The 21,976-nt window shown below is 48.3% G+C and overlaps 1 protein-coding gene across 8 annotated transcripts in view; it reads right to left on the reverse strand.

Moving 5' to 3' along the window:
* The window catches only part of ACACA (acetyl-CoA carboxylase alpha), a 102,908-nt gene that overhangs the window by 19,943 nt on the left and 60,989 nt on the right, over nucleotides 1-21,976 (reverse strand). For all 8 annotated transcript variants that reach the window (XM_010402305.3, XM_039562970.1, XM_010402306.3 and 5 more), the window contains 7 exons: nucleotides 14,218-14,487; nucleotides 13,682-13,779; nucleotides 12,793-12,913; nucleotides 12,214-12,324; nucleotides 2,002-2,145; nucleotides 1,787-1,907; nucleotides 73-169 (listed from right to left, as the gene is read on the reverse strand). In XM_010402305.3, coding sequence (XP_010400607.2) covers nucleotides 73-169; nucleotides 1,787-1,907; nucleotides 2,002-2,145; nucleotides 12,214-12,324; nucleotides 12,793-12,913; nucleotides 13,682-13,779; nucleotides 14,218-14,487 — 962 coding nt within the window. The remainder of the gene's footprint in view (nucleotides 1-72; nucleotides 170-1,786; nucleotides 1,908-2,001; nucleotides 2,146-12,213; nucleotides 12,325-12,792; nucleotides 12,914-13,681; nucleotides 13,780-14,217; nucleotides 14,488-21,976) is intronic.

Raw genomic sequence — 21,976 nt, forward strand, 5'->3', positions numbered from 1 at the left:
TGTTCTAGAGAAATGCAAAGCATAACCCAAACTTGATTTCTACAATTGTCTAAAACACCCCTCAGAACTTACCTTGCTCTCCCCACCACGACTGTCTGTGCCCAGGGCTGCATGATCTCCAGGAATGACCCGTGGTCAAAGAACCCACTCAGCCACTGCCCTTTCTGATCTAAAGGGAAGGGGAAAAAAGGGAAATATCAAAGGTGGAAGGAGAGAGGGAAGAAAGAAAACAGAATATCAAAGCAGCAACTCAAACTTGCTTAAAAATGCCAACTGGAGAACATGGCACTGTCTTTTTATTTATTTAATTTTAAATAGATGACAATACAAGGGAACATTAGACAGCTGAGCATTTGTCTGCCTTCAGCCATCATGTCTTATTTCATTTCCTACTCTGCATAAAGACAGCAATTTATCAGCAAAAGCATCATTTATTGTTAAACGATGGGGTTTGGAGAGCAGAGGGACTTCCCGTGCTTTTAAATAAATAACTCTGCTTTTTTCAAGACTACAAACATTTGTCAAAAGGCAGTAAAGTCATTAAAGATGGTTTTCAGAACACCTATTTCTATTTTAAAACTTATCTCATATTCTTCTCTTGATCCTGCCTAATCTTTCCTTGAAAGAAGGAATGCTGAAGGAACCCGGGAACTAAATATGAAAATTTCAATTATATTTTAGAGTCAATCAGAGAAATCACAACTCTCTGGGGGCACCTGCTTTGCACTGGGGCTTTAGGAAGCTCTGCATGAAAATAACCCACAAAAATATCCCCCCAAAACCCCAAATCCCTCCCAGCTTCACCCCTTGGCACAGAGCTCCCGAGGAACTCTTTCCTCTGAACAAGCACCTCTGCTTCTGCAAACCCAAGTCCAAAACCAATTAAAAAGTGGAGATCCAAGCACGCTAACCTCTGCTGACTTAAACAGGATGGAGAGTGTTTTATCAAGCCCAAACTTGTAATTACTGTGTTCTACATTCCTTGCCTCTGTGGCCCCACTGTAAAATGTGACCATCCATTTCAAAATTATCTCTTTATCGCGAGCCCAAAGCTGATCGTTTAGATTCCGGCCTCGTGTCGGGCGTCAGTTTGAAGAATATCACGGCAATATCTCCTCTAATAAATGGCTTTAACTTTTCACCTAGGAGATATCTGCTTTAACTTATCACAGGGAATCATCTGCTTTCCTTAACGCTTCCACTAAATTAAAATCTGAAGTCACTCGATTTGGAAGCCGGCGTTTGCGGCGCCCAGACAGCTGGATGAATTGCTTGAGAGATGATGAAAAAATATTATCCAAAACCAGAAAACTTAGTTTATCACAGATCTCATTTTAGCCCCCCAAACTCATTAATAACAGCAGGAGTAACGGTCACCCAGTTTGCAACTTGTACCTACACAAGGCTGCACAACCCCAATGGTGCCAACACAACAACTCCCCGAGATCTGAAGGAATATTGTGATTCCTTTAGCATACAGACCCTTTGTGGATGGACTTTCCCCTAAACCATAAAAAAAAATCCATAGAAGTAACTATTCTAAGTAAATATATCATCTATAAAAGTTAATTGGAGGTGTCCTTGAGCACTCAGGATTTAAGTGCTACTTTTAGATATTATGTATAAATAATGTTATATGTTAATATTATTATAGATAAACATTTATGTATTAGATCCCTATTGCTTAGAACTAATTATTTTACAGAATCTGAAATATATTTGGGTTGCAGACATCTGGCAAACAGCCTAGAAACAAGGTGAGAGTTGCTGCATCTCCTGGCCATACTTGGGTTGGGGCGTCCAGCCAGCATCCAGCGAGGATCGTAGGGGGTCTTGGTGGGAACAAAGTCGATGGTTCTGTCTATAGGATCCTTGGCTTTGAGGACAGGAACAGGGCTGTGTATATTCTAAGGGAAAAAGGGAAACATGGAAGGAAGTGAGAGCCCCCTTTCCCAAAACCCTGCAAACAAAGCCACCAGTGGCACCTTGGCCAGGAATTACCTTTGGCATGTAGGAAAGCCACTGCAGAATGGTGTAGACCCCTTCAAAGTCATCGCAGACCGTGCCATGTGTCACCCCGTTGTTGTGCATGATCTGGATCCCTCCCAGCTGGTTGTTGGAGGTGTAAACTTCCCGTCCAAGCACCTGGGGAAGGAAAAACAGGAAAGCCATCAGTGCTGGGATGTGACCAGGAGGTGCTGGCTAAGGAGGCACACACAAACCCATCTGTGCAGCACCTCAGGATCACTTGGGCACAAAAGGATGGAGCAAGCATCTCACAACACAGCTTCCCAAGCCCTGTGTGCAGGTAAGAGCTTCTGAACAGTGATCCCCAGCAAAGAGAGGGCAGGGTTGGGTGGGATATTGGGAAGGAATTCTTCCCTGTGAGGGTGGGGAGGCCCTGGCACAGGGTGCCCAGAGAAGCTGTGGCTGCCCCTGGATCCCTGGAAGTGTCCAAGGCCAGGTTGGGCAGGGCTTGGAGAAACCTGGGATAGTGGCAGGTGTCCCTGCCCATGGCAGGGTGGTGGAATTGGATCTTTAAGGTTCCTCCCAGCCCAAACCATTCTGGATTCTACAATCCCCAAGGGGAATGACACAAGTGGGGAAACTGAGGCAGTTTTCCCACTTGCCTTCCCCAAACAGCAGTGTGACCAAAGCTCCTGAGTGCTGAGCCCAGCTCAGCTCACTAATCCCAAATTGCTCCAAGAAAACTGCCGGGTGGACATATAACTGGGGAAAAAACCCAGACAAAGGCCCAGCAGCTGCTTTGAGAGGCTGGCCAGAAGCTGGCTGGGGCTCCTCATTCTCTTGCACAGCTCCATCTCTAATCTGAGCCTGGGCAGCACAGCTCTTTTCTCATTCTCCTGCTGTCTCTTCCCATTTGCCCTCTCCCTGACTGATACACTGATCTCTCGGTCACTCGGCTTTCTGCTCCACTGACTCCATATTACTAATAACACCTCTGCCACGGCCAGTTTACCTCATGAAGGCAGGAGCACATCATTACAAAATAAACTCATAACTTTGACATTCTAGCAAATACATGCCGTTTGTTATTTTTATGGGTTGAGTCTTTCTAACAGACAGAGGACATTACACACCTGCTTCATTTGGATCTTAAAAACCCCCTTAAACACACACAGACAGCCTGGCCTCCCCCAAACACCCGCCACAATTCATTTTGGGGACAGAGGAGCTGGCAGATGCCACTCAAGGTTTATGTACAGAAGAATCCAAGGCACAGATGTTACAAAACTAACCCTGAAATATAGAATTCAGTGCGTGTTTTAGCACAGGGATGTTCCTGGGTCTCCCTTCTGAGCTCAAACACCTTCCTCCTCCTCGAACAAAATCAGTGCCAAGCAAAGCCATGGTAGAGAAGACAGCAGCATAGATTTAGGTTCAAGAATAAGAAAAGCCCAGGCCTCCAGATGCCAGGCACAAGCCTAGCTAAACGCTTCCCACAGAGGAAAATAAAAATAAAGAGGATTTAAACTCCCCCCTCTCTGAACTAATGCAAACGTATGTACATGCAAAATGGGCTCTGCTCCTGCTTATCTGGAGACACTGCAGACAGCTCAGGTTTAGCACTGCTGACAGGCAATGAAACAGCCTAATATACCACTGCTCTCGCCCTTAAATCCCTTTTTGGAGATGAAGATAAACACGCAGCTCCTTCTCCCGAGTGCTGCAGCCATTCCAGCAGAGCCTGGCTGGGAGATCCCCGCGTGGGACGGAGCCAGCGCCACACGGACCCGCCGGGACCAGGGCCAGAGGGGCCCCAGCTGCAGGGAAAAGCTGCTCTGAGGAGAGTGTGATCCAGGATCTGGATGAGCTGGATGTGCTCAGGTGAGCACCTGTGCTGGAGAGGGGGGACAGGTGAGCTCTGCATCAGCCCTGCCCTCAGCACAGCCCGAGCTGCTCCAGCCCCAGACTGGCACTGGGCACTCAGGGGATTCAGGAGAACCATGGAATCCTAGAATGGTCTGGGTGGGAAGGGGCCTTAAACTCCTTCCATGATGGAATTCTTCCCCATGTCCAACCTGAACCTCCCCTGGCAGAGCTTGAGGCCATTTCCTATTGTCCTGTCATTTGTTACCTCAGAGAAGAGTTTCAAAATACTCCAAAATACTTGGGCAGTGTTGCCAACACTGAGTTCATCTGATCTTCCAAAAACCCATTAGGAAACCACATTTCTTGTTACTTCAGAGGATCTTCTGGCAAGCACAAGCAGAGCCAGGATTCTTACAGCCTCTAAAGGATGATCCTCAGCAGGTTTATAGGCCCTCATGTGCATATTAATAATTTTCTAGCACTCCAACCCATGCTGAGCAGCTGCTTTCTCCTCTCAGAACCTGAGCTGCTGGAGAGTTGGGACATTCCCTGCAAAGCTGGGCTGGCTGAGGGCTGGGTTAGCTCATCTGTTTCAGCCAGGATGAAAGACCTGAAAACATGACAGCTTGGAGGGCCTGAATGGGAATCATTATGTAACATAAGTGCTGTTATTATTCCGAGCATATCATGTGTTTATATCAAATATAAGTGCCAGATTTTTATCCAAATAATTTCAATAATTGCAATTCCCATCCACAATTTATATTGTCTGCCAGAAACATGAAGCAGAAGAGGGATATGCACGTCCTATAAATAGCCTATTTTTCATAAACAGGCAGAAATGATGGGAATGAATGTCTCATCAGAAAAAATGTAGGAACACAATGTAGGAACTTCAAACCTGACTGCTATTATGTGCAGTCAAGCCTCGACAGAGCTCAGCGCTCAATTCCAGCTCTTCCCCCACGTGGATCACGTATTAAGGGGGAAAAGCAGCAAGAGGGAATGGAGCCCAGCTGAGCACAGAGCCCTTCCCGAATGCACAGCCCCTCTGCCCGGCAGTGGGAGCACAGACAGCTCCTCTCTGCCCTCCCTGCATTCCTGATCCCTGAATCCATGCAGTTCCTGCACTTCTAATTTACGAGCGTTCGGTGGGGGACCCTTCTGACTTGGGAACAGATTGGCTCGGTCTAATGCTTGGAGATTATTAAAGGCAGAGCTATACTCCACTATCAAGTCTACAGATCTTTTATTTAGAAGATATGGTGCTCTAAATGCACAAAGAGCTCCCTGTCACCTTCACATTAAAGCCCCTAGTGCCTGGTAAATGGAATTATATAGCTGTCATCTCCTTTCCCCAAAGTTTTAAGAGTACAATGGGCTCATTTTTTCCCACTCCATCCCAGCTTCAGAACTAAGAGACCTACTTTGTATTGATTTAGAGTCTCGGAAATAAATAAACCTGCTTCTCCAATGTGATTCACAAGAAATTCATGATACACTATTGCATGATATATTTCAAGCTGCAGCTCCAGCTCTTTTTTCCCTTTGGTGAGTGATGGGGGAGGTGGGAGCTGGGGGGAGGTGGGGAGCTGACAGCCTGATGGTTATTGGGGATGGCTCCTGACTGCAAATCCACAGGCAGGTCCTGCTGGTGGAGTTGTTCCCTGCTTTCATTTGGTGAGATCAGAGGGGGAAGGGGGAAAAAAGCAATTGCACTTCACCTCGCAGGGAGCAGGGCAAGGTGCATCCAGGTGCACATGGAATTGCAGCTCCTGCCTGGAGGTCCCAACACTCCTCACAGATACAGAGGGAGCAGGGCTCCACAGCTGCTCACACACACAGGAGATTCTCTCTGTTTGCAGCGTCACATGCTTTTGGTGGGAAAGCTTTCCCACCTTGAGGTTATTGAGGAGGATTTTGGAAAATTTCTGGGCTGCAGCAGAAAAATCAAGTCTTGCAATCTTTATATCTGAACTACAAACTTGAGACCAGACAGGCTCCAAAGGACGTCTAAAATATTTGTTGTATGTATTAAAAGTAAAAATTAATTTGGGAAGAAAAATCAGCTGGGAAATAAAAACTGAACAACTTTTCATTCGACCTAAAAAATTCCAAAGGAGAAGCTCAACCAAACTGATACTTTTTCCTGAAGAGCTCCAGTTTCAGTGAAGTGGCATTTCCAAATGAAAAATGTCTTGTCAAAACCCTCGTGCCCCTCTCTCCTCTCCCTGCGTGTGTTTTGCTCAAGGTCACTCCCTCAGTCAGTGGTAAATCAAAAGGACTCAATACACTTTGCAAACTAAAATTACAGCCCCTATTCTACATGGTGCCAACACCCATAAATCCCACCTGTCTCAGCCAGGGGTTCCCTAATCTAGAGATGAACCCCATAAACAATATTAATGGTTGTCTCCAACTTAATGATCTTGGTTGTTTCCTTTGTCACCTTCTGGACCCCAGGGAACCCTGTTACTCGGAGACCCTGGGGCACAGGCTGCAGTGCAGGGACCTCTTTCACCAGGGCAGTGAAACTCTGTTCACTTCCCAGTGTGAGTTTAGGGTTACTTGTGAGAAATGTTGCAGTTCTCCAGAGCTGTTCCTGTAGTTCCCATCATGTGTCCAGAATCACAGGGAATTTCTCCAGAAAAGACCCCAGGCAGGTCACCCAGATGTCCTCCTGGGGACATCCCAAGAGGGCTGGTCCCAAGAGAAGCAGTTATTCTGGGATATGTTTGAGAAGTTCGGCTCCTATGGAACATTGGGGAGCAGAGTTAATGCTCCAGTGAGAACATACCCTGCAGGATCCCCAGGAGCTGGGATACAGTCCTGGGGAAGAGATTTGGACAGGCAGAATATGGGCCACGATGCTAAACTCCTGTTTAGCAGGAATAAACACACACAGAGCCCCCACCCACACAGATAAACTGAGCAAGATCCATACTAAAAATGATAGAAGGAGGGAGAATAAAAAAAGTCAACAGAAATCTATTAGACTTTCTTCCCTAAGCAAACATCAAGGGACTGATAATGCCATGCCTGGAACGTAAATTATCTCTAATGGGAACAATACACAAATATCACCACTTAAAGAAAGGCAATTAAAACGAAAATGCAGCAATGGAGGGTGGTGGTTGTTTATCTGCACTGAGGCCCAGGCATCCATCCTGCTTGCATCCACTGCTCCACACAGAGCAAGGACCTGTGTGCCACCAGCAGCACCACCAAGCACACCCCCCTCCAGCACCTAAACTCTCACTGGCAGGGAAAGAAAGGAATGAGCCTGGCTTTGCTGGGTCTGAGCCAGTGACCCACATCAGGGACACCTCCAACAGCACCATGGTCCTGGGGCAGCTCTGGGAGCTGGAGAACCCAGCCTCCACCATGAAACCACCCTCGTTCTCACCACCTTCACTGCCACAAGCACCCAGGGCAGAGCAGAGGGGCCTCTCCTGCTTCCCAAGAGTGGGATAACCTTGGGCAGCTCCAACCTCCACACAAGGAACCAACACTTGACACTGGTGGGTGTTGATCTCTGGTTGACATTTCCCACCCCTCCTTGTTTAGCATTCTCCAGCACCCGGCACCCATCCAGATCCTCCTAATAGTCCTGCTGTGCCACTACAGACAGATTCATATCATGCATTAATAATTATAATGCTTCTTTGAATGACAGGGCTGGCACTTGCTGTTCTAACTCACATGATTGCTCTCACACGATTGCTTTGATCTAATCCCAAGACTGAAGTCATCTTGAGCAGATACTGAGCTATCCCTGCCTTGAGTCTCAAAAAAAAGAGCTTTCCACAGTACAAACCCCAAACAGCATCAGTCTCACAGGGCCTTTATTTATTTTTGCAGATTGTGAAATTGAAGGGTAAATATTACTGTTGGCAATCACTGGTCAGCCTGTGTGAGGCTCCTGCTCCTCAGTGAGCTCCTCCACGGAGTCTCAGAGCTGCCCAGACCTCTCTCACACAGGCACAGCCCCCTGAGCAGCCCTGACCTGTTGTGTCATCCTGTTATGCGAATCCCAGAGCATCCAGTAAGTTCTGCAGCACAATTCAGTACTGAATTGAAAATACAAAGATCTTCTCTCCTGGCCTCATGCAAAGGAATCCAACAAGACCAAACAACAATTTTTTTTGGACCCATTCTGGTCAAAAATGTCAGCCCACAACCAGGCAGGTGGTTGGCTGCAGGCAGGGAAATGAATTATGCCTTGAATGTTTCACGTTTCAGTTTCTGACCCCTCATCTTCCCTGCCTCTCCCTGCACATTCTCCTGGCACGTAGGATTTGTCCAGCTCATCCTTGGTACTCTTGGATGCTCTGAGCAAACCACGGGGTGCACAGGGCCTGATGATTCAGGCAAGTCAAGACCTGAGAGTTTGGGGGAAAATAAAGCTAAAACAGGAGGGAGAGGAAACAAACCAGTGCTGATCAGAATTCCATCACCTCCAGGAGGGATGGCAGCTTTAGGGCAGCTCTTCATCACCATCACAAAAGGAACTTTTTGAGAGCCTGGCTGAACATCTACATAGCAAACTGATGTGAATCCTGCTTGGAGCAGTTCCTGGAAGTCAGTCTCAGCTAAACCTGGCTTCCCTTAGGAAAAGCCTAGAACATGCATCTGCAGGGAAAATGTGACTGAAAGCCGCTATTTGTTTCCATTAACACAACAGTCTCCAAGACGGGATTCCTTTTGAACACAAAAGACAAGGAGGAGCAAACTGATTAAAAATAGGTCAGCAGCAGACTCTGGAACATCCTTGGGAGGACTGAAATGGAATGTAGCCCTGGAAGCTCGAACCACATAAGCAAGGCAGGAATTGGGAATGCTGGGCTCTTTGGTCTTATTTCCATTAAAAAGAAAACCCAGGTGTTGGTGCAGGGCACAGCACATCACATCTGAAATCACCCTGTGCTCAGGTTATGACGAGGGAAGGGAGTGAGGGAGGAGGAGGAAGGTTTGGGGGTGGAAAAAGAAGGAGGCAGGGGAACATAAAAAAAAAAATAAAAAAAATCTCTGCCTCAGCAAAAGTTTTCATTAAAATTTTAGACAAATGATCTCTGTGTCCTTCTCCCATGCTGCCTGGGGCTCCATGCTATTTCTATGCAAATAACAACCTCGTGGTTTATATCTTATTATTTCCACCGGAGCTGCGGCGACATGACCCGAGACGTGTGTGAGGTAGAGACGGCGACAGAGAGAGAGGGAGAGAAAGAGAGGGAAGGGAGGGAGGGAGATGGAGTGGCTGCTCGCTGAAGTGTGAAAAAATATTGTCAGGAGTGAGCAGCAAGAACAAAAAAAAAAAAAGAAAAAAAGAAAAAAATTGCAGGGATAACGTGTTTATTTCAGCCCCTCTCCCCATGTGAACCAGCATCTTTTAAAATTCATTGGGCATCAGGCGATCATGCACAATCCATCTGCTTTCACTTTATCATTTGCATTTCATGCCTCCTGGCTTTTGATGTGCTGATACTTTGATGCAGTCAGGAGACGCGCATTATCATTATTTCAATTTGCAGGGGGGTCAGCGGGCTCGGCACAGGCGCGGCACACGCTCACCGAGAGCAAGGAAATGGCATTTCCACCTCTCCACCCCCTGCTGAAATGCACTGGGGAGACAAAAGGGGCCCAGCTGAAACACGGCCCCGTGTCCCCACCGAGGAGCATCGCACCTTTCCCCGGCTCCTTCCCCAGGACAAACAAAGACAGCTTCATCAGGAGCACAGGGACACCCTGCACAGCCCTCGTGCAGCTGCCTGCCAGCCCTGCCAGGGAATGGGGCTGGAGAATCCTTTCAGCCGGGGGTCTGCCCAGGATGTGCCTCTCGGCTCACCAGCACGGGCACAGGGACAGGCAGCATGTGAGGAGCCAAGCCCAGAACCCAACAGGAGCTGCAGCTCCAAATGCCACCGACCTTGAGCTCATCATCTGAGTTAGAGGTCACCCTCTGGCTTTGGCAGCTGGACCTTTCCCTCTACACCTAAACCCTCAGGCTGCTTTTACATAATGATAATGAACAAGACCAGCAACGGCTCTGGCTGCACATAATGTTTGTCACCATTCCCCTCTGCTCCCCTTGTAAAATAGAAAGAATCCAGCATTTCACAGAGAAAAAAAATAAAATTAAACAACTTCCCAGAAAACCCTGCCTGCTCTCTGAAAGCCCAACTGTCTCCATTGCTGCAGAAACAGTTTTGTGCTGCACATTCTGCTGGAGACATTTTGAAGATGTGTTTGCAGACACAAGAAGTGTCAGCTTTGTCCTGCATCCTCTAGGAACACATGTATGCAAAAGTCAGCAGTGGAAAAACTGCCCCAAACCTCTGACACCTCACTGGGAAGAGCTAAAGGCGGCAGTTTCCATATATTTTTGTTTCAGCCGTGATCTCTCCTCAAGCCCCTGACAGCCCTGACTCCCCACCTTCTCCAAGAGAATGAGAAGCACCAAGACTGACTCACTCCACACAGAACAACCACAATAGATTTCCCCTTCTGGAATTTCATCTCTGGGAATGAGCAAGAACACATCATATACCATACCCAAACAGCCTCTGCACTCCCGCCAGGGGAGACTTTGCATAACTGGCCCCTGGCTGGCAGTGATCTGACCTCTGGCCCCAAAAAATTTAAACTGGCCCTCTAAATCCAATGGACAAGTGTTTAACAGGTTTCAGGGAGAACAGGGTAAGTCAGAAGTTAAATCAGACTCCATGGCAGGAGGATGCCAATGGATGAACATTCACTGCTCGCTTCACATGCTCCAGAGCATCAGCTAGACTGAGCTTGGACATTCCAGGCTAGCCCTGGACACCACTTCCCTACTTCGAATACACTTCTGGCACACAATTGCAGCTGCATCCCTTCAAGAAGCCCTGAGCAGAACTGCAGGGACTGGAAACTGAAGATCCTATGAAGCAGCAGACACATCACACACAGCCAGGAGTGAGTGGGGACTCCCAGGCTCCCACTGTTCAAGGGCAGGTAAACACTGTTGGGTCTGGATAGGATGCAACAGGTTCCTCCCTCACCTTGAGACACATCGAGGTTCAGAGCTGACACAAACATACCAACATCCCAACAGAGCACAGAGGAGGGCAAAGGACACATGGGATTATTCAGCCCACTGAAATTTTTAGGATGGGATAAATCCCCCCCAGAAAGCAGCTCCTTCTGCCTATGCCTGCTGACAGATGTCAGGTGCTTAATTTAGTCCATACCCTTAATTTTTAAGTGCCTAAAATCTAGTGAGATTAATCCAGTCCTGTGAAAACAACCATTGACTCCACAGGCAGGGAGTGCAGTTAAACCTGGGAAGAGGGGGAGAAATGAACAGCCTGGCCCTGCCATCTGGGAAACTCTGCAGGGCCCCGATCCCCAGCAAGTGACAGCTGGAACCAGGCAACTCACTGCACTTCAGCAAGCACTAAACTGACTCAATTTCTTTTTAAAGGCTGGATCTTCAAATGCCTCTTTTCCTCCCATTGATGCAGGTGTGTGTGATGTGTGTAAGAGATCTAACTGAGGGTGCTGCAGCCTAGAGTTGATAGGATCAATGCTTCATTTTCTGCAGAGCCCCCTTTATTCAGGGGAATAATTCAACAAGAGCCTGTTTTCCTTTATCTCCCATTGTCAGGCAGGCACTCCTGGAAACACAGCTTGCCATGGAGCACAGCCACCCCAGGTGCTGAGAGTGCCCGAGAACAAAGCTGCTCGATGGGGAAGGGCACTCACAGCACACAGCCCCAACTCCAGGGAAACAAAGCCCTCAGGGAGAGGGATGGGAGCAGAGACGGCTGGGAGCCGTGTCTGCACCAGGCAAGGAGCTGGAGGCTGTGGGATGAATGGGTTTGGGGCAGCAAGGGAGAAAATCTGCCTCTGGAGTGGGGAAAAGAAGAGCCACTTCAGCAGTGAAGCTGTAAGTTTTCTTTGTGACAGCCTCAGTTATTCCTCCTGTCCCCCCCCCAGCCGAGATTTCCAGCAGGAAATCTCGTTCCCAGCCTGGAAAATCAGCATCCAAGCTCCTCAGGTTCAGTGCCTCCCAGAACCAACACAGTGCTGTGGGTGACTGGAAGTTCAGGTGACTCTGGCCCTCATATTTTGGAACACGGACTTCCACACCCTGGGAACAGCCCTGTTTCCCCTCACAGCACTCAGTGGGCAGGAGAAGGCGCTGCTGGACACTGCTCTTCCCCACTCCTGGTATTTAATCCGTGCACACAACCTCTGCTAAAAGCTGCTTCTCCTCCTTCCTTCCCCGGGCTGCTGCTCAGGCCCTTCAACATCCTTCCAACCCAAACCATTCCAGGATTCCATGACAAAGCCCAGCTCCATTTGGAGAGCTGAGAGGACTGAAATGTAAGGACTTACTTTGTTGAGGGCCCCACAGCCAGTGAGGATGATGTGGGAGTTCTCCACCTGGATGGTTCTCTGGCCCAGCCGGACAAGGTAGGCCCCAATCCCAATTGCCCGACACGTGACCTGGAAAAAAAGGAAAAAGAAAGGAAAAAAAAAAAAGCAATGGCATTGATTTCTGTCTCTCCACACAGCCCCAACCTATTGATTCAAACATTGAGATAAAACTCGGTGTGTTTGTAGCACAAGGCCATAAAATCTACTCTCGCTCGAAAATTCCAGAACCCGTTATTTTGTAAAACGCAGGATCTGAACGTAAATGTATTTTATTAAAAAAAAAAAAAAAAGAGAGAGAAGAAGAGAAGCAGCAACTTTCAGACTGAGCAAATACAAGGCCAAATGACTGAAGTGTTTTAAATTGAGTGTGGAGGGGACCCAGCCCTGCACTGGTGCCAGGAGCATTGCTCAAAGCCTACAGCAGCCCATTTCCATCAGCCAGAAGGCTGATCCCAGATGGATGTTTGGGATATCATCACAGGATTTTTAGCTGAAACAGACAATACATTTGAAGAATAGAAAGCAGTGGGGGATTACCAAGCTGATGGTGATAACACTATCATAGGCTAAAGATGATTCTCCAGCAATCATGCCACATGCTCTGAGGTTCTCTACTCCAAGTCCATCCTCCTTCCCGATAATATCTGTTATCTTGTACCTGAGGGAGACACAGACAGCCTTTGAGTCACAAGGTCCAGTGATTTGCTGAATCAGTTTGCTACAAAGAAAATGAAAAGTGACTAAATATCATTAAGGTTCCAAGGAGAAATGTGCATAAAGCCTGGGCAGGAGCTGTGCAGGGCTCATCCTGCAGCACCATGGAATGCTCCCACGGGAGCAGCGCTGCAAGAGGAAATGCCAAGGGAGAGGAATGCCTGGGAAAAGTGTCCTGTCATTCCCACAGGACGTGAGGAGCAGGTTGATTACAGGAAAAAGGGCAAGAAAGGAAGGGAATGCAGACAAAGGGAAAAAGAGAAAGAACAAGGATTACAACGAGGCTCTTACCTTTTCTTCACTTCCTTCCTTCATGCCTCCATCCTCTGTCCAGTCCCTTCTTACCCACTGCCCTCAGACTGGCTCCCAGCTTTCCCACCAGGCCCTTGCTAAGCTGAGGACTTGAGCAGGTGCTTCAGAGCCTCCCCAAGGAGCCCTCAGCTCACAGGGACACGCTCTCGTCCCCACACCCAGCACCCGCTTCAGTTCTTCCAGAGCCTGCCAGGGTTTGGTTTAATCCTGAACACATCCTGATCGTCCCCTGCAGGACCCTCAGCCATGACTGGGGGTCAAGAAGGCACAACCCTTAACTCTCTGTTCCCTGCCCTGACCACCCAGAGCTTTGGCACCTGGATCCTAAGGAATGTCCCAGCTGAGGACAAGGACGTGCCATGCATTACCCAAGGACAAACAGAAAGCTTTTCATTCTTACCTGGACTCTCCATTTTCCTCCACATGTTCACAGTGAACAGAGTTCAGGGCGCTGACTTTCTTATAGTCTTGAGGAGTCAGGTACAAATATTTGTATCCCTGCACGGAAAAGCAGTTCATTCATCCCACTCCCACCCGTAGTCCCTTCCTGATCCCCACAAAGAAGCTTTGACAGGGGCAGAATTTAATTCCACAGAATGGTAAGAACGTTCTCTCAACATTGGAGATGCAGCTGATGCCACTGAAAGCTGGGAATGGTGCAATATTCAGCACTAACTCCTTTTGGATGCCAATCTGCTGCCTGGGAGATCATAAAATCCTATCATAGAATGCTTTGGCTTAGAAAGGACCAGGTTGCTCCAAGCCCCACGCAGCTTAGCCTTGAACACTTCCAGGGCTCCAAATCCGATACCAAGGAGAACTTAGGAGGTGACAGTCGGACAAATGCTCGCTCTCCCCTCTGTTGGAAGAGGTGGTGTCAAAATAAGACTCTTGTGGGCTGCTGCAGCTTCCCTGCTGGTTCCCTTGCCCCCTTACCTTGTATGGGTTGTCTGGGTCTTCCCAAGCCACGTGGAACATGTGCCGGATCTCCTCGGCCAGACCTATCCTGGCCCCGCTGTTGGCAGCCACATAGATGCGGGGAATGCCCTCAGCCCGGGCCAGCTCGGACGCCCTCAGGAACAGCAGGTCCTCCTGAGGCCCAAAGGAGCCTATCCTGTAGGTGATGTCATTGCCAATGACAATGATATCCCGGCCCTCCGGGTACTCCGGTGTCTTCAGGGTCATCTTCCAGGCCACCATCCCAATCTGCAGCCCAAGAGCAGAGAACAGCAAAAAATAAACGTGTGTCTTCAAGAGGGGAATCACACAGGGATCATTCCTCTCACTTGGAGAGATGGTCTTTCAGACTTGGCCTATTTTCCTGGGGAACTTGGATAACAGCAGCTCTGATGTGCTGCCAGTGCAGAGCACAGCTGGAAGCCCTTGATCCTTCCCACATTCCTTGGAGCACGTTCTCCACTGCTCTCATCCCACCAGGACACTCACACTGGCGTTCCCTCTCCCTATTCAGGGATTTATCCCAGGTCCAACACACTCTGCCAGCGTCCCTCTCACAAGGAGCAGTGTATTCCCTGTGCTCCCAGGATGTGCTGCTGCACAGGATTCCTGACCACCTGCTCAGGCTTCCCAGGTATCTCCCCACAACCTCATCACCCTCACCCCACCCTCATTTTAACCATCTTTTTATTTCATTACTATCTCCCACTTCCCCCCCGTCCTTCCTCTTATTTCTTTGTCTCCTCCCTTTTCCCTTCCCCAGTTTTACAGTAGAGTAAGCAATGCTTTTTACTGCATATTTTTCTTCTCAAAAATCACGGGATGATCTCTCCTGGCCCATCTCCTGGAGGATCAGCAGCATCCGTCCCCTGCCTGCCCCATCCCTCAGCCGGCACGGCGGGAGCCGGCCAGCCCGGAATGCCATTAACAGATGGGAATAGCAGCGTCCCTTGAAAGCCACATGCATCACCCAGTCCCCGCTTGCCCAAGGATCATAAGCTCTGAGTACACATTCCTCAAGCCGATTGCACATCCTCTGCAATCAGGAGGGCTGAGACTCTCATTGTGGAGCCTCAGAATTCTGAACATGATGAACTAAAGCGGGAGGGGGAGAGGGGAGAAGCAGCAGATAGATCTGTGCCATTTAATCCACATCCAAATGGCACAATACACAGCCCAGATCCAATCAGCATCTGCAATAAGATATGCCATAATAGGCTCATTAAAAAAAATAAAGAGGCAGAGGAATTAATCAAAGGGTCATTGGAAGTAAAGCAGGCAGCAATCCAAAAATATTACAACCAGCTACTGGCAGTTCCTTCCTCACACCTCCCCTTCCGAGATTGCAAGTTAACAGAGTGTTTCAGTTCACCTTCTCCTTGGATTCCTCCACTCCTACTCTGACACATCGAAAGGGAATAATTTGCAGATTATTTGAATATTTGCAGATTTACAGTTCCACCTCAGCATCCAACTGCAGGGCTTGGAACAGATGCTGCAGCTTCAAAGAATGGAGCAAAAATCCCTAAAAGACAGCGGGATGTTTTGCTAAAATACCACTAATGCTCCCAAGTGAAAGGGAAAAGTTGCAATAGAACAAGTGGATGCAGGTGTGGGTCTGGCACAGAGACCTGGGGGGACACAGACAACCAGTCCAGAGGCTGGGAGAGGAACCTGACTGATCCCAAACACAGCCAGAGGCATTCCTTGGACATTTGCTCTTGGACTCTCACAGCAGACAAAGGAAGAATTGTGATGAAAAAAAAAGGTGAAAATAAGTAAGTCTTGCCCTTCTGACCTGATTGTTGGAGGAAAAGCAATGCCAGGGGCTGGATTTTGAGCCTCTGTTCTCACTCTCAGTTGTGGCAAGTTGGTGATTAGAAACAGCAGGTTAAAAAGTCTGCAAATCCAAAGTTAAAGGCTCCAAGATCAGCCTCTAGGAAATCAGGGATGCAGGGATGTCCATCTGTACCCCAGCACCTACTGCAGCTCAGTTCTTTACCACAATTTAAGACCTTTTTTTTTTTCCATAACTAAAATCCTCCAGTGGGCACCTCCCAGATCGTTCTGATATCACCTCAAAAAACAGCTTTAGTGACCGACAGAAACACACAGTGAAACGGGGTAACACTCTCTTTAAAGTACACCATAAACTTCTTCCAAAACAGCACAGAATTACCACTCATTGACAGGTTTTTGCTTAAGTGGTCATTTCCTTACAGCCACGCTGATCCCATCAGCCAGGACCGAGGGACCAGTGATGGACCAGTGAGTCCCCAGGGCTGGTCCCACAGTCCATCCCACCCACCAAGATGTAAGAGATTTCCCTCACTTTCAGCAACTTGATGATTTTTGACAGCACAGGAAACAGGCCAATTTAAGGCATTTCCTATTTAGAAAACTCAGATTGTAACAGAAGTGCTGGAATAGTTCCCTGACTCAAGATCATGTGTCCTCTACACCAATAAAGTCCCCTTTACCAGTGCTCACCAGTTGAACAGAAAACAGTCTAGCCAGGGCACAAACTCCTGAAAACAACTTACAGCTGATAAATATGGAGCAACCCTATGCAGTCTGAGAAAAGAAAAATTCAAGTGCACCACTATTAACTTGGGCGTCTTTTGCCTCCCCAATTCATCGCGTGTTCTGTGCCATTTATCCAGTAATAAAAGCCACGGGGATCTGCACAACTAAGGATTTTTTTTTGCTATGAATTTGCTAGATTCGGTTGAAATTTATGGGCAGTGGAGGATGGCTTTCTATTCCAGAAAAAAAAGGAATAATGAGATTTTTAAGTTAACGGCAGCATGCCAAAAACTGGAGAGTTCCCAGGTTAATTAGCCAGGCTGAGCTAATCACCTAAGAGCACTGGCAGGCAATAGTAGGTAATGGTGAGCCGCCCTGGCTTTGGAACAGGCTCTTTTGAAGAGGCAGCACAGTTTGGAAGTGCTGCTCCTGCCACAGCTCCATTCCCAGCACATCCAGGAGTGAAGAAGAGGCGGAGGAAAAAATAAAAGCAGGAACCGTCTTATTTAACTGTTTTTATGTTGGCAAAATGATTTGTGCCCCGGTATTTCCATAAGAAGTGGGACCATTATTCTCCTGTAGGAACACATTTGGTTTGAGAAGTATCAGTGGGCAGCACGTGAAAATCAAAGGGGATGAATTATTCACAAGCCCCGATCAGAAGTGATCATTATTTCTGATGCTCCAAACTGTGATTAGGATTCAGTGCTCAGCTGTCATTTGCTCCCTGAACGGCCCCAGCCCCGCAGAATTGCACGACACACGGAGATGACACCCAAGTTTCAGATGTATAATTTTACACACACCTTCTCCCACTCCATCTTGGCCTTAATGGAACCATTAAGAGCCAGTAAAACGGGCGCGTTAACGAACGGCGCTTCCCCGGCGCTCGTAAATGCCGCTCGTTTGACACCCAGTGTCAACACTAATCATGGCCTAAAATTAACACCAAAATTGACTTCAACATTAATTGCACTATCGATGGGAACAGTAATACACACACTGATGCAGTTCCAAATTGACTGCTGGTGGCAGCCGGAGCTGTTGACAACAGGCACCGAGGGGAATGGGGAAGGAGCCGATCCCAGGCTCCCTCCGGGAAGCACAGCAGGCTCTGAGCAGAGGGGAGCCAATGCCAGTGGCAGCTGGTGCTGGGGAGAGGGAGCTTTTCAGGCTTTCTGGCAGGTTCTGTAATTCCTGGAGAAGCAGAGCCAACAGAATCACAGAATATCCTGAGCACAGAGATCATTGATCCAGCTCCCAACAATCCCTGTCCCTGAGACACCCCGGCAATCCCACCCCAACAATCAGACACCCTGTCCCTGAGAGCGTTGTCCAAACATTCCTGGAGCTCTGGCAGCCTTGACCATTCCCATGGGAGCCTGTTCAGTGCCCCACCACCCTCTGGGTGGAAGAATCTTTTCCTGATACCCAACCTAAACCTTCCCCTGGCACAGCTCCAGCTGTTCCCTCATGTTCTGTCACTGGGCACCAGAGACAAGAGAGGAGATCAGTGTTGGTTTATTCTACTTCAGGTGCTGAGCCTGGGGACTTAAGGCCAGGCATTGTTTTATCTATTTACATCCAAATTTGGAAAGCTGAATGTGGGTATTTACTTGGTGCAGATGTAGCAATTTTGACATTTCATCATTTGAATCTGTTGCCTGGAACCTCAGATCTAGAAGAGCGACTCTCTGCACTTACACTGTGCAATTGAATTTTTACCTGGAGCATGAACCAGCTCCCAGGAAAAGGGCAGGGTGCACATGGTTTGCCAGAAGTATTCCAGCTCCATGCCTTGACAAGGGTGGAGTGCCAAAACCCAGGATTCCTTCTTGGCTCTGGAAAACGTGTCCCTCAGCAATCCAAGCGTGGTCGTGGCAGCCCAGCCAAACACGCTGGCACGATCTGAGCGATGGGAGGGAACAGCTCCAGGATGAGACGTGACCAAGTGCTCAGGGAATCCCAGAGTCACTGGGGTTGGAAAAGACCTTCAAGATCATCGAGCCCAACCTGTGACCCGTCACCACCTCGTTAACCAGACCAGAGTGCCACATCCAGTCCTTCCTTGGACACCTCCAGGGATGGGGATTCCAAACCTTGCTGGGCAGCCCCTTCCAATGCCTGACCACCCTTTCCATGGAGAAATTCCTCCTGAAGTTACAGATGGGTAAAGGTACATTGCAGAGAGCAACAGACAGCCTTCACCAGGAGCTTTCCTGTGGGTAAGAACATTCCTGTCCACAGTATCCACGTGACCCACATACACCTGTTCAAACATCTGTATGAAAATAGAGAATAAAACTGTGCCACCTCTTCCGTCTCTGTTCCTGGAAGGCTTGGATTTGGAGATTTTAAAACCCTCCAAGAAATCTGCAGCGCTCATTGCTGTTTTAATTCCCTGTGCCTGCCATAAAATGCAGGAACAGGGAGTGACAAAGCAGAACATGCAGCTCAACGATTAAGCTGTGCTTGTATAAAATGCATTAGCTACACCTTTCTGCCTCTGGCAATCCGGAAAGCCACCAGAGCAGCATTCCAGGAGCCCTCTGCCATCCTGAATTTCCCCCGGCCAAACCGTCCCAGCTACCCAGGAAAGGTGCTGGAGCCAAAGCTCCAGCAAACAGCTGCGATTGTGGATTATTTCTGATGCTCGTGCTACTGAGGAGGAAAAACTGTGACATCTAGTGCCAGTGGGGAAAATGACACATTTTCCAGGGGCACCGGGAGAGGGATGAAGGGGAATGTGAGGTGTTGCTGCAGGCCCTCCTTACATCACTTTCTCCTTGTTCTTGGAGATTAGTTGGGTCTTATCAGCAGCTGGTGCTTTCCTGGTGCCAGAGGATCAGGGGAAATTGTAGTCAAAATACATAAAGTGCTACAGAAAAGCATCCAAATGCCTGGCTCAGGACTGACAAGGAATATATTGAGTTCTGCAAGGGGCTGAGGGAATTACCTTTTCACACTGAGATTTCTGCTAATATGCTAATCTGGGGAACAAAGCCCTGGGCTTTGAAGGGGGTGTCACTGTGCTCCAGGTCTGGTCTCCAGCACGGTGATTGAAACAGTAGTGGATGCACTCCTGAACTGCTCTGGGCTCCCCCAATTCCTGACTCTTTCTGAGATTTTCCCATTTCAGCACAGCCCACGGCAGGGGTGGAACAGGATGAGGTTAAGGTCCTTCCAACCTAAACTAGTCTGGGATTCTGTGGCAAAGTGGAAAAAAGAGGTGTCCTCTGGATGGTGAGAGGCTGGGAAAAGGCCCCATTAGGGATGGTGCTGTGCCCCAAGGGCAGGGCAGAGCCAGCAGCACTGCCAAGCCCCTCCCGTAGCCAGAGCTGTCTAGGAATAAAGAGCAACTTGTATTTTCACAGTTCATTAATTCCTTGGCTTCTTTGTCGAGACCACAGCTAATTACTGCAGTGGGGTGGTGGGTGAGGGGAGTGGTCGTGAGCTACTCGGAGAAAAACCTTTTGGATTGGGAAAAGTCTTGAGACCTCAAGATTTTCCTGAAAATATAGATTTTTGCCCAAAATGCTGCTTGCAAACCCTGTGAGGACAGGGAGAAACCCCAGCCTGGAGCTCCTGCCCTGCCCCCGTGTCAGAGCAGGGATTGCAGTTCCGGCTGAACGCGCTGCCCACAAATCTCCTGGATTTTATGCTGGTTTCTCAATTCCTCCCATCAGCTCAAACACTCAGGGCACTCAGCTCAGCTGAATGCTGTAAGAGCAGGAGTGTCTTGAGCCCTTTTCACAAGGAGGAAATGTAACTGTCAGGAAAGCCAAGCCCTGGCTCCGAGCAGCCGATCCCCCGGTGCCGGGGATCCCACTGGACGTGTGGGAATGGCTCCGAGCCTCTGACCCAAAACAAGAACAACAGGAACCTGAATGCACCCAACAACATTTACCACAGACAGAAGTTCCCAACAGATATCTCCTCTCTTCTAAAAGACACAATGGACAATCTCTCCAACAGCTTTGAACTCAGAAAATCAGCAACTTTCGCTAGCAAGAAAGAAAAATAATAATAAAAATCTCACATTGACCTGGGAAGTTCCTATTTCACCTGTCAGTCAGCTCACTGGAACCAGCTCTGCATCTCTGGGGCACAGACTCCACTGTGGAGTTGGAGGGACCTCAAAGCCCATCCAGTGCCACCCCTGCCATAGGAGGGACACTGTCCACCATCCCAGGTTGCTCCAAGCTCCAGTGTCCAACCTGGCCTTGGACATTTCCAGGGGTGGAAAGTCCACAACCTCTACAACCCCTCTGGGCAAGAAGACATTTGATAGATCACATCAGATTAGATTAATTTAAATACCAACACTCCACACACCACAACAGCCATGTAATTTCTTTACAGTCTGAGTACAAAGAAGCCTACCAAGGGTTAAAAAAAAATCTCCTAATTTTTTTTGGTGGTCTTTGGGTACAGAATCTCTTATAATAAGACTATTTGTATTCATACTGGCAGAGTAAACACTACATGTTCATGCCCAGGCAGCTCTGTGCTTGTAATTTCAGCAAGAACACAGCGACGTCCCTGAGGGACTTTGCTATTTCCCCAGCCACCATCCACTCAAACGCTGAATGAGAGCAGGGAAAGAGAGAAAGATGATGGCACAAGGCTCCCCAGCAGCCTCAGCGTGCACTGGGAATGCAGGGAATAGCTCATTCCAGCTTTAATTAGACCAGTTAAAACATTCCTCCTGAAGTCCAGCAGAAGACTAGGCCGCAGTGACCCCACAGTCACCATCAGGGGCAATTTGCAAGCAACCTATTCCAAACCTTCCCCTGACAAGACCCATGCAGGAAATGGTGAGGAAAATCCCTGTTTCCTCTCATCACTACCCTGATGTTTTTGAGGAGAGCCTTTGCAAACTTTAAGTTGCGTATTCAGGAAAATATGGTTCAACAACACCAAGAAAAAATAAATGATACCACCACTTAGAACTGTTCAAATTTAGATTACTGTAGAACATTCACTTACTAGTTCCCACAAAAAAAACCCCCACACCTTCTAGTGGTTATCTTTATCTGCAGTCATTCCAAAGCTGCAATATTTGCCTTCCTAATGGGAAGACACCCCAGCAAAACCCCACCATGAGAGCACAGCCTCCTCCTGCTCGAGCTCCAGGAGTGACTCCACCACTCCCAGCATCAGCTCATTGTCACTCTTGAGTAAATCCTGCTCCAGAGAGTGATGTTCCACA

The sequence above is a fragment of the Corvus cornix genome, chromosome 19 (genome assembly GCF_000738735.6).
Source record: "Corvus cornix cornix isolate S_Up_H32 chromosome 19, ASM73873v5, whole genome shotgun sequence".
NCBI classification, from domain to species: Eukaryota; Metazoa; Chordata; class Aves; order Passeriformes; family Corvidae; genus Corvus; species Corvus cornix.